Here is a 24,839-nt window from a genome sequence, read left to right on the forward strand (position 1 = left end):
ATACGTGCCCTTTGAGCTTTTAAGTATGCGAAGCACCGTGCAGCATGTCGCTTCAGGAAGCAGCTGCACACAGAAGGTAGCAACGTGAAGATAATCTTTCAGCATTTTTAGACGAGCGTCCGTAGCGTCTAGGTGTACGAACAGCCCCCCTACTCACACCCCCTACGTCAGGATCAGAGAAAGTCAGCGCAAGAGAGAGAGAGAGAGAGAGAGAGAGAGAGAGAGAGAGAGAGAAACAAAAGTAAGTTGGGTAGCTTCTCAGCCATCTGCCAATAGCGTCCCTTGTATGAAATCAACTGGGCAAACCAACTGAGAAAGCATGTACCAGAAATTAAAAGACCCATTGTCTTCAGAAATCCGCGAACCAGCAAAAAATCTGTGATATATATTTAAATATGCTTACATATAAAATCCGCGATAGAGTGAAGCCGCGAAAGGCGAAGCGCGATATAGCGAGGGATCACTGTATATTTATTTAGTTTGTGTTTGTTTGTTGATTGACTGTATTATTTGTCCTATGAGTCCATATCCTTGTTTTTTATGTTTCTCCTGTTTATCTAATCTAATCTAATTTCCAATGCAATTAATTCCCAATGTGGTCACAGTGATTGATCCTGACACAACATATAACTCTTCTTGTTTTGACTTTATTTTGGGCTCCACTTAACTTCAAGGTAATTTCTTAAATTTTGTTTTTAATGTTTAACATTATAAATGGCTTTGGCTGTCTTTACTTAACAGAACTTAATGCATACATTTAAGAGCTCACACTACAATTGTGGCAGCAGTCAGCAAACTCCAAGCATAAATAAAACTACCGTAGGAGGTTGCAAGCTAGGCTACTGGACTCTGAATGTTTGGACTCTGAATGTTTGGACTGATGTACCTGCTAATGTAAGGAATACATATGCATTTAAATCCAATCTGACAGCTTTAGTCTAGCATAGCCTAATAAAAGTCTTTACATTCCACTAATGTCTATTAATTGTTTTCTTAAAGAAAAGTATAGTAAGCAATACCAGGTTTTGTCTATTCTGTTTCACAAATTATTGACTAAAGCATAGGTTTTATGAAATTTTAGGACCCATGTGATCATTTGGGCTACACAAATTAAATTTAAAAATATCCCATATTCTAAGGACTACTGTTAGCATGATCAATATATCAATATGGAAATATTCTGAATAAAAATGAAAATAATCCTTTGCTATTTATGGTTGAAATTAGAGGTTAGATACATACACGTCCTTTAAATTTTTACCACCATCATAGTATTTTTATTTCTAAACTTTATTTCTAAGGCAGTCTATGCCTCCAGCTACTAACAGAGTGCGTTCTCTTTCTCTGGAACACACAATTCTTACAACATAACATAATGTGCCAATTGACAAATGCCATTAGACTAGTCATAAACAAATACAAGTTTAGTAACAAAATTCTACTCCTACACTAAAATTTAATCACAAATGTTACAAGCCTTTGCTTTCTGCCTGAAAAGTAAAAAGATTCTATTTTGGGTCACGTTACTATGAATTGACATCATTGTTCTTTATTGGATCGACATTTCTGTGTACTCATTACTGTACACTTCCTTGGCATATTTGAAATTAGTAGGCATAAATTGCTAATGCCAGTGTAGATAGATTACAGTCAATATTCTTGTTGTATGTCAAAATTAAAAGAAAATATAGATGGAAAAAAGGATTAGTCTGCCAACCAGTATCAAAATGGGAATCAAGGAGCAGGTGTGCAAGAACACACAACTAACTAAATGCACACAAAAGTCATAACAATGAATGGTCAGGGATCAGCAAGCCTAGCCCTGGAGTGGCACAATGTGATTTTGTTCAAATTAGTTTATTGATTAAAAAAACAGCTCTTTCTTTTATGGAAGCAAATACTTTGATTAGGTCCTGCTTTTGTTCTGTTATGTTCATATCAGTGGGTATTTCATTTCCCAGAGAAAATCAATCAAGTTACATTCTCCGACCCATTTAGTCCAATTCATGTTTGTGTGGAGCCAAAGTCTATCCTGGCTGCACTGGGTGCAATTCAGGGAACTGTCCTGGACATGGCACTGGTCAATCACAGGGCCAAATTGGAATCACCAATTCACCTAATCTCCACATCTTTGGGAATGTAGGGGGAAAATCAAAGCACCCAGGTGGAAACCCACACAGACATGGGGAAATTGTGCAGATACCAAAAGATAACAACATGGTGCAGAATTTGGTGCAGAAAAAAAAAATTATTACACTTATACTTTATTACAGCAGTTTTCTCATGAAAAACACATCTTTATTTGCACCTTATTTTTGCACCCATTGTTGCTTGCTTAATGATAAGAGGAATTTTGACTGCCACAAGGGAGTGAATTAAGGTGAAGAAAATAAGCACCATTCTTATATTCATAAAGAAATAAACCCATAGCACTGGTCACCTCTGACACTGCAAATATGAGGCAATTAAGCAAACAGTTCAATAAGCAGCAAGGTTTGACTGCCAGTGACTGCCAGTGAAGAATCCAGTATTTAAAAAAATCTGCAAATATTAAAACACTCCAGATCGATGTTTGCCAACAATTGATCTAGATGGGAAAGGTGCACCAAAATCAAAGCTAAGAGGCCAAAATCAAAAGTAAGTAAAAATAACACAAATCATCTTATCAACTCAGTGATGGCTATGATTAAAGAACCTACATAAGTCAAAGGCCAGATGAGTCAAGTAGGCAGTGTGGTGATGGGAACTAAGTATGCTAAGTATGGGACATTTGAAGGGCTATTTCTCAGAAAGTAAGCCATAAATGGTTGGGAAACAGGTTAGTTAGACCTTTTTCTATTGTTTACAATAGGTGGCCCCTACAGTCTAGCTGTGGCGATGTTGAGGGTGCTTTGAATGATAATGTGATCTAATGAAAGGGCTGGGTGCAGAAAAATCTGCTACAAGTGAGAGGTTTAAGTGCTGCAAGTGAGTGGTCTCTGTGCACCTCATAAAAACAGTACTGACAATAAGCTTAAGCCTAACTATTTAACTTTAGTCAAAAAACATATGCCAGCAGCAATGATGTGTTATGGCCAAGGATGAAACTGACAAGTCAGAAGACTTTTAAATGACAAGGACTGAGAGGCAAAAAGAGCCTTCAGGGGAAACCAACATAAGTCACTAACGGAGCCAAAGGGTCATAAGCAGAAAGACAAAACAATATGTGTCAAATGAACACCAAGAAGAGTCAAAAATCAAGGTAAAAAAAGAAGAGATCTTAATGTTAGTAAATATTTTTTCACTAAATAAATAAAAATTGCTTGAAAGTTCACTGTTGTTTTTTAAATTAATCCAGAAACTTGGATGTTGATGTTTACATTCTGCTGTCATATACTGTATGCAAGCAACGCCATGACATCTGATTACACATTTTGGGCTCTAGCTCCCATGAACCCCTACGGGTGTGCAAGCTATGACACCTCCAGCAGACCACTGCCACCTAACATATGGGGAATTGAAGTGCCCCTGGCCCCAGCTTCTAATTGTCCATCCCCTGGCACCTTCCATTTTATCCCAAAGTCATGCCATCATCCAGCCAGGATGCCTATGTGTCCTCCATGGAACTCACAGTCTGGTTTATTTTATTTATTTAAAATTGGCAACCCTTTACAAGTCTTGTCTGTAGTTTAGAGAGGACCTGCGAGTATCCATATAGCATTTTTGTTTCTCTCTCTCTCTCTCTCTCTCTCTCCTTCCCTGTCTTTGCTTTGATATTGTTGCACCTTCCTGCTTAGGGCTATTGTTGCATTCATATGCTGTTGTAGTTTTCAGAGCACCCACTTGCGATGTTTCACCTTTCAACTTCAGTGCATTCACGCAAGAAATGTGTGGTTGTTGCAGATTAGTTACTTGGTATGCAAAAAAAACAATTAAAGAAAAATAAAGAGCAAACAAAACTTATTAAAGGCTAGCATGTCACTCCAAATACAATTCCACAACAAGAATGACATTCCTGGCTTACCACTTTCTTTTTTATATATAATTGGCTGAGGTGAAAAGTCAGGACAATTTGAGGAATTCAGATAGTTTTGTTTTCCCAAAATTGATCAACTCTGAGCTGCAACTTCATACTATGTTCACATGACATTTCTGACTAAGAAATTCAGATTTCTTGTCTGTTCAGCACCATGTAAATGCAGCATATCTATGTTCTTACAATGCTAGGAGTATGTGGAAATTTCAGGTAGGGCACCATGGGGTGGGTGTTTAACTGTCCTAACTCCATGTACTATGGATTCTTTTGTTTCTTCATGAGTTTACATTTCTCAAATAAAATTGATCACAAAAAAATAAAAATATGTTATATTATGCAAAGCAAGTAGCCAGTAACTGCACTAACTAAACTGTAAACAACAAGGTGGCGTTCATAATTAATCATCACAAAATGGAAGATTGTGTGCCAATTCAAAATGGGCAAGGAAAATAATGGTACATTTTTTCAAATGAGCTTATCCTGAGCAAGGTTAGAAAGCAACTGGAGCCTCACCTATAAATCATCACTACAGGGTGGACACACTGACACACAAAGTAGGGTCAATTTAGCAACACTAATACACCTAACCTGCATGTCTTTGATCTGTGGAAGGAAACTTAGAAGACCTACAGAAAAGTCATGCAGACACGGGGAGAACACGCAAAGTCCCTGCAAGGATGTGAACCCTGGCCTCCATGTTGCAAGCCAGAAATACTAGTAATATGCCACTTTGCAGCCTGGAAATAATAAAAAAAAATCAATATAATTGTAATAACTGAAATAAAGTAATGAAAATATCCTGTAGGTCACAATAAATAACTTTCTCCTCCAATGACCAGGGTAAAAATTATGACTAATTCAGTTCTGCTGGACAACTAATTCCATAGTGGAATGGTAACAGGGATTCAATTTTAGATAAGAGCATCCCCAACTCTTAATCACATGTTCATTGCCTTTGAAATGAAAGACACTAGGCATCATGAAAAAATGTAGCATGCTACTAAATGCTAATTCAAAAAATGTTCATAAAAAATGGGACTGTTGAGTGAACAAAAACAATTCACTTTACAAACCTGTATACTAAAAAAATGTACTATAGCTCTTTACTTGTCAAGCACCTTTGGGCAAATGCATGAATTACTGGCTAGCTAACTAGATAGACCGACAGATACAGTAATGGAGAGATGTTTAAGGTAGTATCAGATACTGATAGATAGATAGATAGATAGATAGATAGATAGATAGATAGATAGATAGATAGATAGATAGATAGATAGATAGATAGATAGATAGATAGATAGATAGATAGATAGATAGATAGATAGATGGTGTTCAGTATATAAATGATTTACATAAATCAAAGGTTTATAGTTGGTTAAGGTAACAGTTCTAATATTTGTATACTGTATAGTTTAACTGGATATACCGTACAAAACAAGTTTACCAAAGGTTACACTTCCCACTAAGTATCTGATGAATGCAATCAGGCTTATGCATCTTTTACTCATTGTACATCTGGCTGTGATTGATTTGACTAACCTGCTGGTTCTTGCTGATACTTTCAATGAACTATTCTCTGTACTGTGGTGTCATAAGTATTTCCAGCCAGCACCCAGATGATCTGACCTTTACATTTTAATCATTTCCTATTCATGTAGAGGCAGTAGACCATCCTCCACATTTCAATATCTTGTAAATTACATACAGGAAAATAGTATATACAGTAGGGTTCCACTGAGGACATCTATTCAGTTTGACAGCCGTTCCTGTTTTTCATTGATTTTCTTTTCTTTTCATTTTCTCTTACTATAAACACAATATGTTTTTTTGCCTTTGCAATTGGTGTTGTACTCTCTGTGGCCCTGAAACAGATAGGTGGGTTAGAAAAAGCATGTATATATGTATATCTTTATTGCACTATATAGTCCTTTGCATTCGAAATTCTGAAAATAATATGTTCTGTATATTTGACATAAAGCAAGAAAATTGATTCATCAAATTAAATACAGGAACAAAAATCGACCTTACCTGCATCTTTAGCATATCCATGCATTGTCGCAATTTATAAAAAACTTTTGGACCAGCGTATTTTTCTGGTCCAAAACTATACTGTTGAATCCAGTTGCAACCTTGTTTGTAGAACAACATCTCAGGGACCTTTGAAGAGGGGTGAAAAATAAAGAAATTGTTTTAGTTCTCCAAAACATTGAAGTTTCACTTTAAAAGATAACTTTCTCAGTCTCTGAAACAGTATTGCAAACTTCCCTATGTGGATGACATTTCATAACAGACTAGTTTGTCAGAATGTTTTGTCTCCTTTTGTTTTTTTATAGCTCCAATAGTCATGGCACACCTCAAGGAAAGAACAAAAAATGCATACAGCAGGTATACAGAACATGACTTTAATGCATAGTATTTAATATATACACAAGGGTTGGAGACACTAAAGTATACAAAGCATAGCAAAAAGAGTATATACATTGCTTAACTAAACCAGAAATGTTAGAGGAGAGATAAATCACATTTATACTACATTCAACTGAAACCTTTGGCCTACAAACAGATAATCTCTACGTAACTGATCGGGTCACTTTTAAAGCCAATTGGCTATATCAGTGATGGTTTGGGTGCATCATATTAAATAGGGTGAACACTTCAGATATTTGTATCTGTAGTTAATTTAGACCACTTCGCAGAGATCTGGTTTCACTTTGACATTAGAGTCTTTCTATTTATCAATGTCAAAAAAGCAAAATTCAATGATGTATAACATTACAACAAAAAAGGGAATAATGAAATATTATGGCATTTAATATATGTATTTTTTTTAATGTATTACAGTGATCCCTCGCTATATCGCGCTTCGCCTTTCGCGGCTTCACTCTATCGCGGATTTTATATGTAAGCATATTTAAATATATATCGCAGATTTTTTGCTGGTTCGCGGATTTCTGAGGACAATGGGTCTTTTAATTTCTGGTACATGCTTCCTCAGTTGGTTTGCCCAGTTGATTTCATACAAGGGACGCTATTGGCAGATGGCTGAGAAGCTACCCAACTTACTTTTGTTTCTCTCTCTCTCTCTCTCTCTTGCGCTGACTTTCTCTGATCCTGACGTAGGGGGTGTGAGCAGGGGGGCTGTTCGCACACCTAGACGCTACGGACGCTCGTCTAAAAATGCTGAAAGATTATCTTCACGTTGCTACCTTCTGTGTGCAGCTGCTTCCTGAAGCGACATGCTGCACGGTGCTTCGCATACTTAAAAGCTCAAAGGGCACGTATTGATTTTTCACTGTTTGTTTTCCTCTGTCTCTCTCTCTCTCTCTCTCTCTCTCCCTGCTCCTGATGGAGGGGGTGTGAGCTGCCGCCTTCAACAGCTTTGTACCGGCGGTGCTTCGTGCTTCGCATACTTAAAAGCCAAACAGCCCTATTGATTTGTTTGGTTTTCTCTCACTTTCTGACATTCAGTGCTCCTGACGCGCACTCCTTTGAAGAGATATGTTTGCATTCTTTTAATTGTGTGACAGAACTGTCATCTCTGTCTTGTCATGGAGCACAGTTTAAACTTTTGAAAAAGAGACAAATGTTTGTTTGCAGTGTTTGAATAACGTTCCTGTCTCTCTACAACCACCTGTGTTTCTGCGCAAATCTGTGACCCAAGCATTACAATATAAAAATAACCATATAAACATATGGTTTCTACTATCTTTCCCACAGAAATAAATTGGAAACCAAGAAGGTATCAGAGATAATCAACGAAATTACTAGAATAGACCAAGAAAATGCCAGGTGTCCAAGTGAGGCTCTTCATAGAAAAAGGCAGGCTCTGCATTCAGAACTCAACCTCTTGACAACCAACGAAACAGAACAACTCATTTCTAAATTAAGATATCATTATTATGAGCATGGAGAGGAAGCTAATAAGATCTTAGCTCAACAAATCCACATGCAAATAGTTCGCAATGCAATTCCAGCAATCACAAATACAAACAGAGACAAAATCATTGACCATAAAAATATAATGCACACATTTAGAGACAAGAGAGATAAATCCTTATATTCTGCTGAGTTTAAAGAAGACAAGACACAATCTAATGTATTTCTGGATGCATACAAATACTACAAACAGATACTCTCAGTGCAGAGGAATTGGATAAACCTCTGGTGCTATCAGAATTACTAGATGCTATAAAGTCACTTCAGAGTGGGAAAGCAGCAGGCCCCGATGTCTACCTTGCTGAATTGTGTAAGAAATTATCCACTCAGCTAGCTCCCGTTATTAGCAACATTTACAGAAGCTAGAGACAATAAAATTTTACCTCAAACTTTTTGCCAAGCATTAATCACCGTTTTTCCTAAACAAAATAAGGACATAATACAATGTGCGTCATACAGACCAATTTCACTTCTGAATAATGATGTTACGATACTCTCCAAAGTAATAGCTAGAAGGATGGAGAAAGTGCTGCCTTCGGTAATATCACAAGATCAAACGGGATTTATTAAAGGAAGACACTTAGCTTCCAATCTTCAACACCTGTTTAATATAATATATTCACCCGCAAAGTCAAACACCCCACAGATATTATTATCATTGGATGCAGAAAAAGCATTTGATATGATTGAATGGAACTACCTTTTCACTACATTGGAGAAATTTGGGTTTGGCCCAAACATTTGTGCATGGATCAAACTACTGTATACCAATCCAGAAGCTTCAGTTTATATTAACAAAATTAATTCAGACTACTTTAGACTAGAACGTGGTACCAGACAAGGATACCCCTTGTCACCACTGCTTTTTGCAATCGCTATAGAGCCACTGGCAGTTCACTGTAGAAATGCTTATGAGATAATGGGGATTATCAGAGAAGGACTTGAACAGAAAATTTCTCTATACGCAGATAATATGGTACTGTATATATCAGATCCACAAAATACTGTGCCTGCAGTCCTAACAGCACTTACTGAATTTCAAAAGATTTCTGGTCTCAGAATTAATTTAACTAAAAGTGTGCTCTTTCCAGTGAATTCTCAAGCACACAATGTAAGATTAGACACCTTCCCTTTTATCATTGCAGATCAGTTTAAATACCTAGGAGTAAACATTACAAGTAGACATAAAGCTCTCTATCAACAAAATTTTGCTGTCTATATGGAAAAAAGTAAGCAAAACTTGCATAGATAGCCAACCCTCCATGTCACTTTAGCTGGAAGAATTAACATTGTTAAGATGAATATCCTTCCTAAGCTTCTCTTTTTATTTCAAAACTTTCCAATATACATCAATAAATCATTTTTAAGAAATTAGATAAAACCATAACCTCATTTATTTGGAATTCAAAACATCCACGTATCCAAAGAGTGACCCTACAAAGACATAATGCAGAAGGTGGCATGGCTCTACCTAACTTTCAATTTTATTACTGGGCAGCAAATATACAAGCTATAAAAACCTGGACATGGACACAAATAGATGAACATACACAGTCTTGGTCGGCAATAGAAATAAAATCCTGCAGTACATCTTTATATTCTTTGCTTTGTACCCCAATAAATGCAAGTTATCGCCAATATACTAACAACGCAATTGTGCTTCACTCACTCAGAATATGGAACCAATGTTGAAAGCATTTTAAAATAAAGAAGCTTTTAACTGTGGCACCACTGCACGACAACCAACTTTTTCCACCCTCTCAAACATATGCAGTTTTTAATATCTGGAAAACATTTGGGATGAAATCACTTAGAGATCTGTACATGGACAACGTCTTTGCATCCTATGAACAATTACATTCCAAATTTAACTTCCCAGCAACACATTTCTTTCACTAACTTCAAATCAGAAGCTTTGTTAAGACAGGATTTCTGTAATATATAAAACCATTTTATAGTCCCTCCCTTTCAAAGATCCAAGAGGACAGTGGGAAAAGGATCTCTCACTCAATATTTCAGAAAAGGAGTGGAAAGTAGCAATGTAGCAATGAATCCACTCGAGCTCCATATGCGCAAAGCATACAATTATTCAACTCAAAATTATATATCGAGCACATCTGTCTCACTTAAAATTGTCCAAAATGTTTCCAGGCAAGATCCAACCTGCGAATGTTGCAATCAAGTTCCAGCCTCACTGAGCCACATGTTCTGGACCTGCACCAAATTAACATCATTCTGGACCAAAATCTTTAAATGCCTATCAGACAGCCTTGGTGTCTCACTCCCTCCTAACTCATTAACAGCTGTGTTGGTGTACTCCCAGATGGGCTTAAAGTGGAGAAGGACAAGCAAACTGTAATTGCCTTTACTACACTATTGGCACGTAGACTTATCTTGCTCGACTGGAAGAATCCTAACTCTCCTATTCTAAGTCAGTGGGTAACTGATGTTATATACTATTTGAAACTGGAAAAAATCTAATTCTCACTTAGAGGATCTGTGCAGAACTTTTTCAGAACCTTGCAGGATCTGATCAATAACATTTCAGAATAAGCTTTTAAAGCACTGAGGATTTCTCCATTTATCATTATTCACTTATTAATTCATCTATTTACTTATTTTTATTAGCTTTAAGTTTTAACCCAGCCACAGGGGATGAATAAACCAGTGTGTTTCTTCATGATGGTCCCAAGCCCGGATAAATGGGGAGGGTTACGTCAGGAAGGGCATCCAGTGTAAAATTTTGCCAAATCAATATGCGGACAACAATACAAATTTCCATACCAGATCGGTCGAGCCCCGGCTTAACAACAACCGCCACCAATACTGTTAGTCAACAGGGTGCTGGCGGAAATTGGGACACTGTTGGCCGAAGAAGAAGGAGAAGAAGAGGGGGGAGAAGGTGGGAGACGTATCCGGAGGCAGGAGGAGAGGAGGAAGGTAAAGAGATTGGAACTGAGGGTAGGAACTTTGAATGTTGGCAGTACGACTGGTAAGGGGATAGAGAGTTACCTGATAAGATGGAGAGAAGGAAGGATGATATATTGTGTGTGCAAGAAACTAAATGGAAGGGGAGTAAGGCCAGGTGGATCAGAGGTGGATTCAAATTGTTCTAGCATGGTGTGGATAGGAGGAGAAAAGGAGTAGGCGTTATTCTGAAGGAACAGTATGTCAACAGTGTTCTGGAGGTGAACAAACTGTCAGACAGAGTAATGATTATGAAGCTGGAAATTGGAGGTGTGATGATGAATGTTGTTAGTGCATATGCCCTGCAAGTTGGGTGTGCAATGGACGAGAAAGAAGATTTTTGGAGTGAGTTAGATGAAGTGATGAACAGTGTACCCAAGGGACAGAAAGTGGTGATTGGAGCGGATTTCAATGGACATGTTGGTGAAGGGCGGCACGGTGGCTCAGTGGGTAGCGCTGCTGCCTCGCAGTTGGGAGATCTGGGGACCTGGGTTCGATTCCCGGGTCCTCCCTGCGTGGAGTTTGCATGTTCTCCCCGTGTCTGCGTGGGTTTCCTCCGGGCGCTCCGGTTTCCTCCCACATTCCAAAGACATGCAGGTTAGGTGGATTGGCGATTCTAAATTGGCCCTAGTGTGTGCTTGGTGTGTGGATGTGTTTGTGTGTGTCCTGCGGTGGGTTGGCACCCTGCCCAGGATTGTTTCCTGCCTTGTGCCCTGTGTTGGCTGGGATTGGCTCCAGCAGACCCCCGTGACCCTGTGTTCGGATTCAGCGGGTTGGAAAATGGATGGATGGATGGATGTTGGTGAAGGGAACAGTGGAGACGAGGAGGTGATGGGTAGGTGTGGTGTCAAGGAGAGGAATGAAGAAGGTCAGAGGATAGTGGATTCTGCCAAAAGGATGGACATGGCTGTGGTGAATACATATTTTAAGAAGAGGGAGGAACATAGGGTGATGTACAAGAGTGGAAGAAGATGCACACTGGTAGATTACATCCTATGCAGGAGACTCAATCTGAAGGAGATTGAAGACTGCAAAGTAGTGGCAGGGGAAAGTGTAATTAAGCAGCATAGGATGGTGGTCTGTAGGATGACATTGAAGATTAAGAAGAAGAAGAGAGTGAGGGCAGAGGCAAGGATCAAATGGTGGAAGTTGAAATAGGAAGACTGCCAGGTTGAGTTTAGGGAGAAGGTGAGACAGGCACTGGGCGGTAGTGAAGAGTTACCAGACAGCTGGGCAACTGCAGCAGATGTAGTAAGGGTGACAGCAAGAAGGGTGCTTGGCGTGACATCTGGACAGAGGAAGGAGGAAAAGGAAACCTGGTGGTGGAATGGGGAAGTACAGGAGAGTATACAGAGGAAGAGAATGGCAAAGAAGAAGTGGGATAGTCAGAGAGATGCAGAAAGTAGACAAGAGTACAAGGAGATAAGGCACAAGGTGAACAGAGAGGTGGCGAAGTCTAAAGAAAAAGTGTATGATGAATTGTATGAGAGGTTGGACACTAAGGAGGGATAAAAGGACTTGTACCGATTGGCTAGACAGAGGGACCGAGCTGGGCAAGATGCGCAGAAGGTCAGGGTAATAAAGGATAAAGATGGAAACATACTCACAAGGGAGGAGAGTGTGTTGAGCAGATGGAAAGAGTACTTTGAGAGGCTTATGAATGAAGAGAACGAGAGAGAGAAAAGGTTGGATGATGTGGAGATAGTGAATCAGGAAGTGCAAAGGATTAGCAAGGAGGAAGTAAGGTCAGCTATGAAGAGGATGAAGAATGGAAAAGCCATTGGTCCAGATGACATACCTGTGGAAGCATGGAGGTGTTTAGGAGAGATGGCAGTGGAGTTTTAAACCAGATTGTTTAATGGAATCTTGGAAAGTGAGAGGATGCCTGAGGAGTGGAGAAGTGCACTGATGCCAATATTTAAGAATAAGGGGGATGTGCAGGACTGTAGTAACTACAGGAGGATAAAATTGATGAGCCACAGCATGCAGTTATGGGAAATAGCAGTGGAAGCTAGGTTAAGAAGTGAGGTGATGATTAGTGAGCAGCAGTATGGTTTCATGCCAAGAAAGAGCACCACAGATGCGATGTTTGCTCTGAGGGTGTTGATGGAGAAGTATGAAGGAGGCCAGAAGGAGTTGCATTGCATCTTTGTGGACCTGGAGAAAACATATGACAGGGTGCCTCGAGAGGAGTTGTGGTATTGTATGAGGAAGTCGGGAGTGGCAAAGAAGTATGTAAGAGTTGTACAGGGTATGTACAAGGGAAGTGTGACTGTGGTGAGGTCTGCGGTAGGAGTGACGGATGCATTCAAGGTGGAGGTGGTATTACATCAGGGATCGGCTCTGAGCCCTTTCTTATTTGCAATGGTTATGGACAGGTTGACAGAAGAGACGAGATTAGACAGGAGTCCCTGCGGTATGTAAGAGTTGTACAGGGTATGTACAAGGGAAGTGTGACTGTGGTGAGGTCTGCGGTAGGAGTGACGGATGCATTCAAGGTGGAGGTGGGATTACATCAGGGATCGGCTCTGAGCCCTTTCTTATTTGCAATGGTTATGGACAGGTTGACAGACGAGATGAGATTAGACAGGAGTCTCTGCGGACTATGATGTTTGCTGATGACATTGTGATCTGTAATGATAGTAGGGAGCAGGTTAAGGATACCCTGGAGAGGAGGCGATATGTTCTAGAGAGGAGAGGAATGAAGAGTCAGTAGGAACAAGACAGAATACATGTGTGTGTAAATGAGAGGGAGGTCAGTGGAATGGTGAGGATGCAAGGAGTAGAGTTGGCGAAAGTGGATGAGTTTAAATACTTGGGATCAACAGTACAGAGTAATAGGGATTGTGGAAGAGAGGTGAAAAAGAGAGTGCAAGCAGGGTGGAATGGGTGGAGAAGAATGTCAGGAGTGATTTGTGACAGACGGGTACCAGCAAGAGTGAAAGGGAAGGTCTACAGGACAGTAGTGAGACCAGCTATGATATATGGGTTGGAGATGGTGGCACTGACCAGAAAGCAGGAGACAGAGCTGGAGGTGGCAGAGTTAAAGATGCTAAGATTTGCATTGGGTGTGATGAGGATGGCCAGGATTAGAAATGAGTACATTAGAGGGTCAGCTCAGGTTGGACGGTTGGGAGACAAAGTCAGAGAGGCGAGACTGCGCTGGTTTGGACATGTGAAGAGGAGAGATGCTGAGCATATTGGGAGAAAGATGCTAAGGATAGAGCTGCCAGGCAAGAGAAAAAGAAGAAGGCCTAACAGAAGGTTTATGGATGTGGTGAGAGAGGACATGCAGGTGATGGGTGTAACAGAACAAGATGCAGAGGACAGAAAGATATGGAAGAAGATGATCTGCTGTGGCAACACCTAACTGGTGCAGCCAAAAGAAGAAGAAGACTAGTTTTAAGTTTTACTCTGCTAGCTTAGCTCTCTTTCTCAGGGGTGGGGGGTTGCTTTGTTTTCGATCTTATGTTTGTAAAAATTGATTTATTTGTATGGAATGATTGTGATTTTAATAAAATCAAAATAAATAAATAAAAGCATGTAACATTCTATACAATCAAATCAAGCTTAACAAAACTAAATTCAATTCAACCCTCACCCATGAGAAAGACAGGAAGGCCAACAGCCAGAGTAAAACTTTGATTGCAACTTTCACAGGTTGGCTCTTGCCCTGGAAACATTTTGGATAATTTTAAACAAAATAGATGTGCTCGATTTAAGTTGAATAACTGAATGCTTTGCGCATATGGAGCTACAGTGAATTCTGTGCATGGCTGCCTTCCACTCCTTTTCTGAAATGTTGTGTGAGAGATCCTTTTCCCACTGTACTTATAACTGAATGCTTTGCGCATATGGAGCTACAGTGAATTCTGTGCATGGCTGCCTTCCACTCCTTTTCTGAAATGTTGTGTGAGGGATCCTTTTCCCACAGTACTTTGGGGTCTTTAAAAGGATGGGACTTTAAAATGGTTTTATATATTATACAAATGCTGTCTGAGTCTTCAAGACTAATCAATATTTCTTCTGGAATAGAAATAGGTGGGAGGTGAGGAAAATTGGGCAGATTTTGTTTAGCAAAGTTTCTATTTTGGAGATAGTGGAAAAATTGTGTTGATGGGAAGCTACATTTGGAGTGTAATTGTTTGTAGAATGCAAAGACATTATTTATATACAAATCTCTGAATGATTTAATCCCATACGTTTTCCAAACATTGAAAACTGTTTAAGTTTAAGAGGGTGGAAAAAGGGGGTTATCATGTAGAGGTGCCACAGATAAAATATTCTCTAACTTGAAGTACTTTCTACATTGGTTCCATATTCTGAGTGAATAAAGGACAATTGGGTTGTTAGTATATTGATGATATCTTGTATTTGCTGGTGTACAAAGCAAGGAATATAAAGAAGTACTCCAGGATTTTATTTCTATTATGGACCAAGCTAGTGTGTGTTCATCTATTTGTGTCAAAGTCCAGGTTTTTAGAGCTTGTATTTTTGGAATAAAATTGAAAACCAAGTAGAGCCATGCTACCTTCTGATTTAGGTCATTGTAGGGTCGCCCTTTGGATGCGTGGATATTTCGAATTCCAAATAAATGAAGTTATGATTGAATTAAATTTCTTAAATAATTGATTTGTTAATATACTGTATATGGGAATGTTTTGAAATAGAACCAGAAGCTTAGGTAGGATATTCATCTTGATAGTGTCAATTCTCCCTGTTACAGCAAGTAGTAGTAGACCATTTATGCACGTCTTGTTTAAGTTTTTCCAAGCAGATAGCTAATTTTTTTTGAAAAAGATATCATTATTTACTTGTGATGTTGACCCCTAGGTATTTAAACTGGTCTGCAATGGTAAAAGGGAAAGTGTGCAATCTAATGCTGTTTGTTAGAGAATTCACTGAAAAAGGCACACTTTTGCTCAAATTCATTTTCATATTATATTATTTGTATTAAATTGCACAATTTAATGGCTTTTTTTATATTAATTTCACTTATTGTGGTTCTTGCACAATATTATCACTGTGTAATGGAAAATTCTGAGAATGTAGATTTTGGAAGCTATCTAATGTTTACAACAAGACTACTGTGATGAAGGCGAGTAGGGCAAACTCAGAAAATGTGGGCAAATTGCAGAAAAAAATTACCATTGATAAATTCAAGCAGTATTTAAGTTAAAAAAATGTACATTTATTTCAGGACTTTTTTAAGGTTTTAGTTCTGCTTTTTGTTTTTCTTTCTTTGACCATTTTGTTTTGTTTAATGTTTGCAATTACAGTAAACTTCAAACATTTCTTTTTACCTAATTACTTGGTAATCAGTTATTTGTTATTATTTTTTATTGTTAGTTGTTTTCTTTTTATTTGCTATTTTATTTTGTGTATGCTCTGTTGCAGTTTAAAAGCTAAACTTAGGAAAGCAGGTTCACCTAATTATAGCAGCCACCTGAAATTCTAGTTAAGGAAACTTTCAACCCAAGTCTAACTGCTGGGATACTGCATTCTTGTCTTGTCTTTGATTTTGAATCTGGTTCCTTGATTAGTTTTTTTAATTGTAATAACAACGTAATTAACTTTGCAAATTAGGTGTTTTTTTCAGCCTTTCCCCTCCTTTTCCACTCCTTTTCCTTCAGTCTGTATAGCCAAGTTTCAGTTTGAAAACAGGAACATAATCATATAAAATATTAAATTAGTCTAAGTCTCATTGATCATGTTTAAAACATTAAAGTAATAATAACAAAATAATAATGCAAAGAACATACCTTTGTGATATCTTGTTCCCTCATCCAGAATGGAAATGGGACGCCACGAGAAAGCACTTGAAACATTGTGGCCCTTAGTGCACAGTAATTGTCTCCTCGGATTTGGTGAACATACTTTATGTGGTATTTATCATAGATTTCTTGATATGCCTAAGTGTAAAAAAGACACTTGGATAAAGTGATACTTTAAGAAGAACTGAATCATTAATAAAAAAAACCTAATGAAAATGCTACCCGACTTGAGTCCAATTCATCTGCCTAATGAATGCCTCATAATTATAACTTGTGGAATGTTATTTATTAATCTCTTACTTTAAGAGGTTCAAATTAGCAAAGATGTTTTAACTTTCTCAAATCAAATTAATACTCCTGCAGACGTTTCTTATATTATGTCTTCAAAATTGTTATTTATTACTAACTATTTTGTGGTAATCATATTTTCCTTTTTGCCTCAAGGTGGTCAGACATTTGTTACCAATGATGCTCTAAAAACAATGGTATTGGTCACTCACAGCAAATTATTTCAATGAGGAGCTTTGAGAACTTTATTTATGTGTGTGTAGTATGTTCCATTAAGTATATATATATTAATATACACATTGAATATTTTTGTAATAGGTGTTTCTCTTCTTGTCTTTTTATACAATTTTATTGCATGTTTTATTTAGCCATACTGTATTTGTAGGCCAGTGTTAATATTAACCAGCTGCTCCACAAATCCAAAAATCTGGGTATGAATGCTAGTCTGGGCACTTCCTGTGTGAAAGTCTATAGGCTCTATGTCTGTGTGGATTTATCTCCAAATACTGTAGTTTTCCTCCAACATCAGGATGACATTTATGTTAGGTAGCTTCTCTAAGTGATCCCTTAGTGTGGGTGTATATACACTCCAATAGATTGATGCCCATCTAGGGTTGGTTTTCTTCTTATGCCAAATTGGCACCACCTTCCTTTGACCCTGATAAATGGATTTAAAATGGATGATTGGATTGATAATTGTGTATGTGTATAGCACTTTGAACCATATTATAAGTAGTGGCCTTCAGAAAAAAAGTAAAATTGACCATAAAGGATTTTAATTAGGATAGCTTTACCTTTTTAGATAATCTATACAGAGAAGTAAGTGCAACATTTCAGATTCAAAGAAAATAAATCTTCCTCTGACCCGGAAGTGCCATTGGATCACGTGGGCTGAAGGACAGGAGCGCTTCCAGGTCACAGACTATATAAAGGACTGTGGGAAACCCAGCAAGCAGAGCCGGAGTTGGGAGGAAGAGTGACAGAGCTGCTGTGTGGAGTGGAGGATTGATTATTGATTTATTATTGAGTATTGTGGAGATGGAGGTGCTTTGTGCACATTATTGTAATAATAAAAATATTACTGGGACTTTTACCTGGTGTTTGGACGTATTGTCTGTGGGTTTTACGGGGCAACAGCGACCCCTAGTGTCACAATATACACAGACAACACTGTATACATCTATATCTAATCTGCCTATCTGTATACAGTATATAGTCATGGGAGTGTTTTGTAGCATTGTGTTATAGGGAGACATTTGCCTCTTGGAAGTTGTAATGCTGTGCTTGTTCTCTCTTTTCTAAAGGAATGCAGTCAGAATAATGGCCAAGCCCCTTGACTTACAGGGGAAACAGGGAGAGAGAGAGAGAGAGAGAGAGTTAGGAAAAGAAACCCTAGGATCAACTTACATCAATGGATCTGCTATTTTTCAAAGGGAGCACATAGACCAATATACTTTTTAACATAATATAATATTCCTCATTCCAGCTTTTTCATAATTAATGAGGGAATTTGGGTTTCTCCAAGCTTTCTACAAGTGTGAGTGTGAGGGGGACATTGATGATCACAAATGTACATGAATGCACACACACACACACACACACACATATGCTATCTTATATACAGTAAGGGCAATTAACCTAACACACAAATCTCTGGCATGTGGGAGGAAAACCAGAGTAACTACAGATGAAACCATTTTGACAAGGGGAGCAAGTGCAGACCAGGATCTGAACTCACAATTAAAATGTTGAAAGACAGTCATGCTACCCCCTATACTACTGTGCCACCCACACTGGGTTAATTTAAACTCTGAATTGGGCTTCGGTATATATGAGTTGTGGGTATGAGCAAGAATGTGCCACACTGTTGACTGATGTCCCAATTTGGAATTATTCCTTCCTTGCAAGACTGCAGTGCTAGTCAAATCACTGTATTCTAATGTCAACATTATTAGTTTATAGATTCCTTATAAAAGTTTTTTTTCTGCAGTATTTATCATGCATTGTAAACCCTTTAATATAATTGTAAAAAGGGAAAACATATATATAAAAATGGTTAAAATGCTTCTGTGTGGACTATACAAAGATGATCAAGGCTATCTTGGGTGTAGCACTACATTTTCTATGAAAACAGGCTAATGGAAACAAGGAAAAATAAATAGTTCAGATATTCTGATTGATGACTTATATTACCTTCTTTATTTTCTCTGCGTGGGGTGTACCTCCTTTCCATTCAAAATCACAATATGTCATAAGATCCATTTTTGGGGATACGCTAAGTGATCCTGTATTCAGACAAAAAGAACACAAAAACAATCAGATGTGGCTTAATGTTTAAAAATAAAACAGAAAATGAAAAATATAAAAAGATCTTACTTCTGCTTATTCCACTGCAGCTAAAAGTGAACAGAAAAAAAAACTGAATCAGTAAGAAAAATTGATGAATTCCTGTTAGTTAATTATTACTATTACAGTAGTAATATATTAGTATCACAAAAAGACATCCAGTAATGTAATTATCATCAATAATTCTAGCCCTGTGCCATGGCAGTATGTTGACCTTACTGTGGAAATTGTGATTCTACAGCAAAACATTTATAGTTTTTTGGCAAGACAGGCCTTCCTCTGGACACTAACCTAGTACTAAATAAATGTCAGAGTTCTGGACATTTGATTCATAGGCCAAATGGTGACACATGAAGACTTGGGCATTTGTATGGATGTCTAAAATATATGATTCATTGATTAATGTACAATTAGGTCCATAAATATTTGGACAGAGACTTTTTTCTAATTTTGGTTCTGTACATCACCACAATGAATTTTAAATGAAACAACTTAGATGCAGTTGAAGTGCAGACTTTCAGCTTTAATTCAGTGGGGTGAACAAAACGATTGCATAAAAATGTGAGGCAACTAAAGCATTTTTTTAACACAATCCCTTCATTTCGGGGGCTCAAAAGTAATTGGACAATTGACTCAAAGGCTATTTCATGGGCAGATGTGGGCAAGTCCATCGTTATGTCACTATCAATTAAGCAGATAAAAAGCCTGGAGTTGATTTGAGGTGTGGTGCTTGCATGTGGAAGATTTTGCTGTGAACAGACAACATGCAGTCAAAGGAGCTCTCTATGCAGGTGAAAGAAGCCATCCTTAAGCTGCGAAAACAGAAAAAAACCCATCCGAGAAATTGCTACAATATTAAGAGTGGCAAAATCTACAGTTTGGTACATCCTGAGAAAGAAAACAAGCACTGGTGAACTCAGCAACGCAAAAAGACCTGGACGTCCATGCAAGACAACAGTGGTGGATGATCGCAGAATCATTTCCATGGTGAAGAGAAACCCCTTCACAACAGCCAACCAAGTGAACAACACTCTCCAGGGGGTAGGTATATCGATATCCAAGTCTACAATAAAGAGAAAACTGCATGAAAGTAAATACAGAGGGTGCACTGCAAGGTGCAAGCCACTCATAAGCCTCAAGAATAGAAAGGCTAGATTGGACTTTGCTAAAGAACATCTAAAAAAGCCAGCACAGTTCTGGAAAAACATTCCTTGGACAGATGAAACCAAGATCAACCTCTACCAGAATGATGGCAAGAAAAATGTATGGAGGAGGCGTGGAACAACTCATTATCCAAAGCATACCACATCATCTGTAAAACACGGTGGAGGCAGTGTGATGGCTTGGGTGTGCATGGCTGCCAGTGGCACTGGGACACTAGTGTTTATTGATGATGTGACACAGGACAGAAGCAGCCGAATGAATTCTGAGGTGTTCGGAGACATACTGTCTGCTCAAATCCAGCTAAATGCAGTCAAACTGATTGGGCGGCGTTTCATGATACAGATGGACAATGACCCAAAACAAGAACAAGAACAACATTTATTTATATAGCACATTTTCATACAAATAATGTAGCTCAAAGTGCTTTACATGATTGAAGAAAAGAGAAAAAAAGACAAAGTAAGAATTAAAATAAGACAGCACTAATTAACATAGAATAAGAGTAAGGTCTGATGGCCAGGGAGGACAGAAAAAACAAAAAAACTCCAGACGGCTGGAGAAAAAAAAAAAACATACAGCCAAAGCAACCCAGGAGTTTATTAAAGCAAAGCAGTGGAAAATTCTTGAATGGCCAAGTCAGTCACCTGACCTTAACCCAACTGAGCATGCATTTCACTTGTTGAAGACTAAACTTCAGACAGAAAGGCTCACAAACAAACAGCAACTGAAAGCCGCTGCAGTAAAGGCCTGGCAGAGCATTAAAAAGAAGGAAACTCAGCATCTGGTGATGTCCATGAGTTCAAGACTTCAGGCTGTCATTGCCAGCAAAGGGTTTTCAACCAAGTATTAGAAATGAACATTTTATTTCCAGTTATTTAATTTGTCCAATTACTTTTGAGCCCTTGAAATGAAGGGATTGTGTTAAAAAAAATGCTTTAGTTGCCTCACATTTTTATGCAATCGTTTTGTTCACCCCACTGAATTAAAGCTGAAAGTCTGCAGTTCAACTGCATCTGAGTTGTTTCATTTAAAATTCATTATGGTAATGTACAGAACCAAAATTAGAAAAAAGTTGTCTCTGTCCAAATATTTATGGACCTAACTGTATTGCATAAGAATATGGTGCCACCAAATTGGACAATCAAAAATGTTCATCCCAAGTAGAAACTGCAGTGCCACATAGTCAGATACACAACAACATCTACACTAAACACACTCAAGCCTAAACAGTAAGTGATTAAATAAAGTAAATAGCTTTATAGTTGATTTAAATTAAATGACACATTAACATTGGCTATGCAGAGAATATGTTATTCTAAGGGCAACTGGAAAAAAAACACCACTGCTAACATTGGCTCTATATTGGACCCATATGTATGAGAATGGCTACCCTGTAAAGCAGGCATGTCAAACACGCGGCCCCTGGGCCGCATGTGGCCCGCAACAGAAATCTGTGCGGCCCTCATGACAGATCCTATTAGCACTAAACTTGTACAAAATGATTACTATCATTTGTGATTGAATCATTCTGCATCTTCGGCGTTACTTATTGACTTTTCTTACTTCTCCCTTCTGAAAAAAAGCACATTTTCCCATGGCATTACGGTACCGGAAAACATCATCTGCTAGTATAGCCACGAGCCTTGTCCAAAGTTAATGAGCCGTGACGTCGCAAGGGGCGGCCTTAGGCATGTGCAAACTGTGCACCTGCACAGGGCCGCCACGCCAATATATATTGAATATAAAACAGAAAGAGAAAATAACGACACAGCTGACAGCAATGTGGCCGGAAAACATTGTGTTTCTTGTTAATTAGTACGCTGTATTTACTAATGTCGCTCGAGTCAGAGCAGTAAGCTATATGTAGTATTATAACGTTCTGTCGTAATGAGAATATCATGGGTCGCCACTTGATTTTCAAGTTACAGACACGTGCATAAAGAATTGTGTCATGAGCACAAGGCGGCTATGTAGTGTCCGCAACAGACGTGGCCATCCACCGTGCATAAGATACCATATTGACATTGGCGGGCGAAGGGGCCACTGATTCTTTCTCTGCCCAGGGCTGCCACGAACCTAGAGCCGCCTTCTGGCAGGCTACACTACTGGCTGGGATGCTGAGACTGGCCACTGGGCAGAACTGACCATCACGAGTAGTAATAGCTCGCATATTTTCACGTTTTTTTTTGCTCTAGTTTTATGTAATTTTGTGCTAGCATTGTAACGAACAGTTAGTGCAGAATACAGCTGAAGATCTGAAGTGGACGCGAGAAGTTGGTGAGTTGTTTATTAACAAATTTTTGTGATTTTGAGTTTGTAAAATTAGTGTAGGTCAGGGAGCTTTTTGCATATCGGCTTATTTTCAGTATTGGAAAGAAAGCTACAGTAACTTTGTATAATAGTATTTGTTACAGTGCGGCCCGCTGACGCACGTATGGCAGTCGAAGCGGCCCACCAGTGGTAGTGAGTTTGACATGCCTGCTGTAAAGGCTTGCAGTCTCTTTCAGATTTGGTTTCTTCTTTGTATCAAGAAAGAATTTTGGCCTACTCTAACCCTATATAGTACAAACATGGTCCGAAAATGAATGAATGAGCGAAGTTTAACTTAATTGTACTAAAATTTATCAAGAGGTGTTTTTGTGCCACTATATTCAGCACATGCAAAAGACTTAGGCACATTAGATAGCTCACACAATTACTTGATTAATCATTTTATGTCTTTTGGATTAGTCTGACAAAAGAAAAGGGAAAAACCTAAGAGTTTCCATCCATCCATCCATTTTCCAACCCGCTGAATCCGAACACAGGGTCACGGGGGTCTGCTGGAGCCAATCCCAGCCAACACAGGGCACAAGGCAGGAACCAATCCTGGGCAGGGTGCCAAATAATCCCAATACAAAAAATCAGTAATACAATAAGATATTTGAATGTCCTTCAAGAAAAAAAAACTAACAAGAGAAAAAATACCACTTTCCAGTTAAAAAAGTAAGATACTTGTAGGCATATATAGCATCAAGCTTATCAGGCTTGCTTCCCTTTAAAATTGGAAGATGTCTAGTACCACTATCAGCTCAAAACATGCAGAAATCATGGGACCCTAGTATACCCATCTACAGTCTAGAGTAGCCTTATCAGAAGTTGTCTTCATGAAAGAGTTTTGATCACACTTAGATGGAGAAACATGGCAAAAGGTACACTGGTCTGATGAGTTATTGATCATGCAGTACCATCAGAGATGCTTCTGATCTGCCTCAGTTTTATTTTGCAGTATGACAAAGCCAATAGAACATAGCCATAATCATAAAAAACTACCTGTGGCCAAAAAAAGAAACAGGAAATGCATGCAACAAATTGTATGGAGCCAAATGAGCCCTGATTTCAACAGCATCAAGCTAGTCTGGAATAACTTGCGGAGTCAGAAGCAAGTAAAATGCTTAAGATGTCTGCACAGTACTTGTATGTCTATACTGTATAATATACATGTACATGTATCAACAAAATATTATATTCAGTTCTAAAATTCAAATGTAATTCAATTAAATTGTGATCTGTTTGCTTTATTTATTTTAAATCACAAATTGATACAATTACTATGAAAGGTCACACAAAAAGCAGAATAATCCCTGACTCTTTATACTGTAATATTAATTGTTCATTTGAATAAAGAAAAATGCCTTTATTTTTTAAGTTCTCAGTGCCATAATTTGAATTTCAATCAAAGTGTCAATCAAGAAGACCAAGAAAGTTTTTAAAACAGACAATAGATTAAGACTAGGGCCAGGAAACAGATGTAAAAATAAGAGACACTATTTAAATACATTGAAGTTGGTCATTAAGAGTCATTCCTTCTTTGAATTTAACAATTGTGTCAGCACTCTGAGCCAACCAGTTGTGTAGAAGACAATATAAGGGTAAATTGTATAATGTAAGATTACATGACATGTGTGCTACGTTTGTAAACAATGCACCAAAATAATAACTAAAACTGTAATGCAAATTATCTTTTAATGATACAGTATTTGTACAGTATAAATCTCTGAACTCTCTTAAGTGTAAATAATGAGCAATCTTTTAAGTAACAAAATTTTTAGTCATTAAAGTGATAATGCAGTTGCATCCAAATATGAATATTATAACAAGCATCTAATTAACTTCCTTATTGTTATATTTGCCCCCCAGAAAAATAAGCCAAAAATGATGAATTTATTTCAACAACAAAAAATGTTACTCCGTGTAACAAACATAAATAAAAACATCAGCATAATCACAGTAGGAAAGGTATGACTAGTGTCCACTGCTGAACTGATGCAGATTTAGTATACTGTATGTGCTTTGTGTGATATGTGTTG

The 24,839-nt window shown here is 38.1% G+C and overlaps 1 protein-coding gene across 1 annotated transcript in view; it reads right to left on the reverse strand.

Moving 5' to 3' along the window:
- The window catches only part of LOC114653461 (inactive ubiquitin thioesterase OTULINL-like), an 84,388-nt gene that overhangs the window by 12,218 nt on the left and 47,331 nt on the right, over positions 1-24,839 (reverse strand). Inside the window, exons 3-6 of the mRNA XM_028803801.2 lie at positions 19,357-19,376; positions 19,174-19,265; positions 16,681-16,830; positions 6,044-6,172 (exon numbers count right to left, since the gene is read on the reverse strand). Of these exons, the coding sequence (XP_028659634.1) occupies positions 6,044-6,172; positions 16,681-16,830; positions 19,174-19,265; positions 19,357-19,376 (391 nt within the window). The remainder of the gene's footprint in view (positions 1-6,043; positions 6,173-16,680; positions 16,831-19,173; positions 19,266-19,356; positions 19,377-24,839) is intronic.

The sequence above is a fragment of the Erpetoichthys calabaricus genome, chromosome 6 (assembly GCF_900747795.2).
Source record: "Erpetoichthys calabaricus chromosome 6, fErpCal1.3, whole genome shotgun sequence".
NCBI lineage: Eukaryota > Metazoa > Chordata > Cladistia > Polypteriformes > Polypteridae > Erpetoichthys > Erpetoichthys calabaricus.